Consider the following 4,879-nt stretch of genomic DNA (forward strand, 5'->3'; position numbering starts at 1 on the left):
TTCTGCCCCTCGCTGGGGAGACATGAGGGCCACGTCGGTCCCCCAGCGCTGCCGTGGCCTCCGTCCTGAGCCCCCGCCCCTCGGGGTGGAGCCCGGGAGTGGAGCAGGGAGCCCCAAACCCGCCCAAAGGGCCCTGAACGGGGCTGGGACGGGCGCTCCATATTCACGCTTCCGGCCCGGGTTTCCTTAAGCATCAACCTCCCTGGCACTCCAACTCCCTGGCTCTGCTCAGTTCTCGTTACAGATTTCTTTTTTAATTTCTCCCCTCCGCCTCGTTGTTTGTGCTCACTGCCTGCTCTCTAGGTCTGTTCGTTGTGTGCTCAACTTTTTTTTTTTTTTTTTTTTTTTTAGGAAGGCCCAGGAATCAAACCTGGGACCTTCTGTGTGGGAGGGAGGCTCCCAATGGCTTGAGCCACCTCCGCTCCCAGTTCTCTTGCTCTAAATCTGGGATGTCCCAAGGTCTGGGGTGTTGGTTTTAATGTCTGAGGCACTTGATTCCGGGAGATTCCGCAAGGCTGGGGTCGAGCCCGTGCTGGGACCTGGGCGTCTCCCAGTTCCAGCCCGCCGGCCTCTCCTGGCTCAGCCCCCTCTCTCCCGACCCGCAGCCCAGCACGGCGCCGCCCAAGCCGAAGCCGCCCCCGCTGACGAAGGAGACGGTGGTGTTCTGGGACATGCGCCTGTGGCACGTGGTGGGCATCTTCTCGCTCTTCGTGCTGTCCATCAGTGAGTAGCTGCCCCGCCCTCCCCAGCACTGTCCTCCCTTCCCCTGCCCAGTGCCACCCCAGCGGGGCTGGGGGCCGCCATTCTGGGCAGCGCCAGCAGGCCAGGCGCCCACAGGAGGCCCCACTGTGGTTTCTGGCACCCCCAGTCCACACAAAGTCCCCGTGGAGGGCCGACGGGCCCACGGTGACCTGAAGTCACCGCCGGACCCAGGGAGGCGGCCACAAGGCAATTATGGTAATTACAGGGGACTCTGCTGAAAGTCCAGCAGGAGGAGGGGACGGCCATTTCCCCTCTCGCCGGCCCCTGATGCGTTTCCAGCGGCTCGGCCGGCTTGAAGGCCACACCCAGGGGCCCCAGCAAGGCCACCCTTGGCCACAGCTCAGCCCAGACGCCCGGCAGATGTGGTTCCCAGGCTGCGAAGTCTGCCCTGTCAAGTCCCATTTCCCGGGAATGACTCACACCCGCCTCGATTAAAAGCAGGAGCCCTTGTGCCGCTGCCGGGGACTGGGAGCTGCTAGATGGGAAGACAGAGGAGTGCTTGGCCTGCTCCTCTCAGCCCTGCTTCCAGGGTGGGGAGGGGGGAAGGGGTGGAGAGCCCAGGGACAGGCGGCCGGGTGGGGGTTCCCGCCAAGTGCAGAGAGAGAGCTGGGGTGATGGGAGAGGAAACTCGCTTCCTCTGCAGAAGCTTTACAGAGGAGGACCTTCTGAGCTGCACCTGGGAGACGGGTGGGCTTGGCCAGGTGAGACGCCATGGCGTGGGCAGACCACCCTGGCTGGAGGAGTTAGCCGAGTGTGCCCTGGGAGAGACGCTGAGGCTACGTTATCAGCCAGGGTGGTTCCCGGATGAGGGTCCCAGGAGGGCAGGCTGGAGAGCGCCCATCCCGGGGAGAAGCAGGCATCTGATGCGCATGGGCTTCTCCGGGCTCTGCCACCCTCCCTACAAGCAAACGCCCCCTCCCCGGCCCTCGGCGGCTTCTCCACAGCCGGGGTATGAGCAGCAGGGGGTGTGCGGTTCACAACCAGGGCTGGGGAGCAGTCAGGCCTCTGGTGGCCCCACGGACGACGAATTTCAGCCCCCATGCCCGGGTGGGGGAGGCAGTGTCCAGCACCAAGACGCAGGGCCGGGGGACACCACTGCCCCGCGGGGACCACCGCGGCAGGCTAGGGCTCAGGAGCCTCTCTGGGGCACCCGGTGGGGCAAAAGGGAGGGGAATGGAGGGCTGCAGGGCCCGCGGTGGCCTCTGGGTTCTGCTCGGCCCCCCAATGCAGGCCTGCATTGCCTGCAGCCACACGAGGGAGTTGCGCAGTGCCGAGCCCAAGGCGGCAAGGGACAGCAACCTCGGAGCACCCCGCCCTTACCTCCATCTGCTAGGAGGGGAGAGGGCTCGTCCCGAAGACCCCCAAGCAGCAGGCCAGCACTGTCCCCTCCTGCTGCCCGTCTCTGGGGGGTGGCGTGAAGTGGCCCACCTCCTGGGGAGGAAGCAGATCCTTCTGCCGCCCAGTCTGCTTGAGCTGGGCGGTGGGCTGAGCGCAGCCTGGTCCCCGGGGGCCCGTGCAGAGAGGGCAGGGTGGGCTGCCTTGGGGGTCCCCTCCAGCCTCGCACATCTCAGGCCCCTGCCTGGACCCCAACTCATTCCAAGGCATTTGGCTTCTCCACCCCTCTAAAAAGAAGGCCGCAGGCCGGGCGGAGTGGGGCGGGTTGGGGCCTGCGGTGGCCTCCCGGGGCCGGCGCCAGCCTGCGTGGACAGCCTGCCCAGGGCGCAGCTTGGCGGGTACAAAAGACTGGTCCTCTGCGCGGGTCCACTCCCAGACAGCGGGGGATAGCCATATGGGCTGCGGGGACCCGCCCCCCGGACCTTATCGGCTTCCCCCCCGCCCCCCTGTCTGTTTGCTTAGGAATCCAGTTCTTCAATACCAAAGATTCCAAGACCATCTCATTCACTCATTCATTTATTCATCATTCATTCACTTTTCTTTTCCTGAGTCTAGCTGAGAGCCTGGGGCGACAGGACTTGGTTTGGGGAGCACTGCCTTGCCTGGAGGCTGGGGACTGCCCAAGATGACCCCCGATGTCCTCCAACCTGGGGACATCTTCCCAGAAATAGGCCTGGCTATCCCGCCCGGGGCCCTCCTGCCCCCAGGAGCCTGCCAGGAAGTTGTGTGTGGTCATCTGACTTATAATAGGAACCAGCTCCATCCCCCCCGGGCTGGGGCCAAGGTGGTCAGACCGTGGGGCCTTAGGAAAATAAACGCCACCCGGCCCCGCCTGCCCACTGCAGCTCGGGCCAGCTCTGTGCCCGGCCCCGCTGGCGTGGGCGCATCTGCCCTCGGCCGGAAAACTGCTCCTGGAATAACCCTGTCTGGCGAGAACGTCTGGGGTCCATGCCCTGGCACGAGCTCCCACCCTGCTTGTCCTAAGGGAGGCCGAGGGGGCTGCGGGACATCTTTGGCATCCGTGGCGGGTGCGGCCCGGCTCTCAGGAGCCTGGCGAGGAAAACGGAGGATGCACGGGGCCGCCCCCAGGGAGCTGCCGCCTGAGTGGGGACTGGCCCGCTGCCTGCCCTCTAGGGGCTCTCAGTCTAGTCACAAGGACCAGCACTGACTCCCTCAGGTGCAGGGCCCAGTGCCTTAGATGCACAGCCCTGGCTCAAAAATGATAAGATTGCAACAGCAGCAGCTCAGACAAGCGCTGGCTCCACGGGACGGCACGAGGCCAGCCCTGCCCGGGAAAGACACTGGGACCCTGGGGTTTTGACCAGAAGCCGAGGCCCCTGCCAGTCTCTTGGGCGAGGCAACGAGGTAGACGGGGGCCGGCCTGAGGCTTGGGCGCCATGCCTGGGGGCCGGGGGCTGGGCCCTGGCCAGCCCGCTCTGTCCTCCCCGCAGTCATCACCTTGTGCTGCGTCTTCAACTGCCGCGTGCCGCGGACCCGGAAGGAGATCGAGGCGCGGTACTTGCAGCGGAAGGCGGCCAAGATGTACACGGACAAGCTGGAGACGGTGCCTCCACTCAACGAGCTCACGGAAATCCCCGGAGGTGGGTAGGCGCCGGCCCTGCCGCCAGGGCCGGGTTCCGGGAAGGGCCCCGCCAGGCCCCGGGACCCTGGTCGGAGCGAGGCGGGTGGGACGCGGAGCCCATCCTGCTGGCAGGAGAGGCCTGGGAGAAGGGAGCCGAGGAGGGGGGCGGACGGCTCTGGGTCCCAGGACCATGTCTCACTCCTGTCACATGGCCTTTCCCCCCTACCCCACAGAGGACAAGAAGAAGAAAAAGAAGGAGAGCGTGGACACAGTGGCCATCAAGGTGGAAGAGGATGAGAAGAATGAGGCCAAGAAGAAGAAAGGGGAGAAATGAGGAGAGCTTTCCGGAGGTGGCAGCAGGGGCCGGCAGGGCCCAGGCCTCCTGGACTCCCGGCTCCCGCGTGGACCAGAGGTCGCAGAGCACCCTGACGCCCAAGCAGCTCCATCGGGGCAGGGACAGGCCTGCGAGGGCCCTGCCTCCCCGCCCGGACTCGGCGGCCGCGTCCATCCCTGGGGCCTTGGGCCGGCCTCTGCAGGTGCAGTGCGGCCTCACCCCTGGAAGTGCCTCTTCCCGCCCCTTCTGCAAGGAACAGCAGCGGCTGTGGAGGGACAGGGGAGGGGCACGGGGTGGCTTCTGGGAAAGGATGACTGAACGGGGCGGGCGGGGGTGTGAGCAGGGAGGAGGGTGGCACCTGCCTCAGCCAGGTGGCAGCCTTGGGGGCAGGGGCCTGCCCTGAGCCCGGCAGGGGTCCTGGCCCAGGGGAGGAGCAGAGATGACCCCAGGGGGACCCCAGCCCAGCAGTTTCCATGCTTGGGGCAGCGGGACCCACCTCCGTCTCCCCGCTGGGGCTGAGCTGCTGGGAGGCCCGCTGGGGGCCTCGGGCCTTGGGGCTGGAGGCGCAGGGGTGTGTCACGGTAGGAGAGCCGAGGCCAGTGGGTCAGAGGGACCTGAGAAGAGAGCTGGGGCCCAGGGGCCTCCTGGGAATCCAGGGGGCTTCTGAGAGGTAATCTAGGGAGCCTGGGGGGGTCCTGCCTGAATGGGGCAGCACGGCTCCTCGTCCACCATTCCCAACCGCGGAGGCCTCAAAGAAGCCACTGGGCCCTGAACCACCCGGGGCCGAATCCTTGGGGAGGGGAGAT

At 66.3% G+C, this 4,879-nt stretch overlaps 1 protein-coding gene across 1 annotated transcript; it reads left to right on the top strand.

The window, feature by feature from the left end:
* Positions 1-626: 626 nt before the first annotated feature.
* TMIE (transmembrane inner ear) lies at positions 627-4,514 on the top strand. The gene is made up of 3 exons (XM_058289000.2): positions 627-723; positions 3,609-3,758; positions 3,973-4,514. Exons 1-3 carry the CDS (start codon positions 672-674, stop codon positions 4,071-4,073), a joined length of 303 nt encoding a protein of 100 aa, XP_058144983.2. The 5' UTR covers positions 627-671; the 3' UTR covers positions 4,074-4,514.
* The last annotated feature ends 365 nt before the right edge of the window (positions 4,515-4,879 follow it).

The sequence above is a fragment of the Dasypus novemcinctus genome, chromosome 26, assembly GCF_030445035.2.
Source record: "Dasypus novemcinctus isolate mDasNov1 chromosome 26, mDasNov1.1.hap2, whole genome shotgun sequence".
Taxonomy (NCBI): Eukaryota; Metazoa; Chordata; class Mammalia; order Cingulata; family Dasypodidae; genus Dasypus; species Dasypus novemcinctus.

Bases quoted from the DNA above. Each gene is read 5' to 3' on its own strand.
- TMIE (XM_058289000.2), top strand. From the start codon at position 672: ATGCGCCTGTGGCACGTGGTGGGCATCTTCTCGCTCTTCGTGCTGTCC. The intron at 724-3,608 runs GTGAGTAGCTGC...TCCTCCCCGCAG, and splicing joins GCTCTTCGTGCTGTCCATCA to TCATCACCTTGTGCTGCGTC. The intron at 3,759-3,972 runs GTGGGTAGGCGC...CCTACCCCACAG, and splicing joins GCTCACGGAAATCCCCGGAG to AGGACAAGAAGAAGAAAAAG.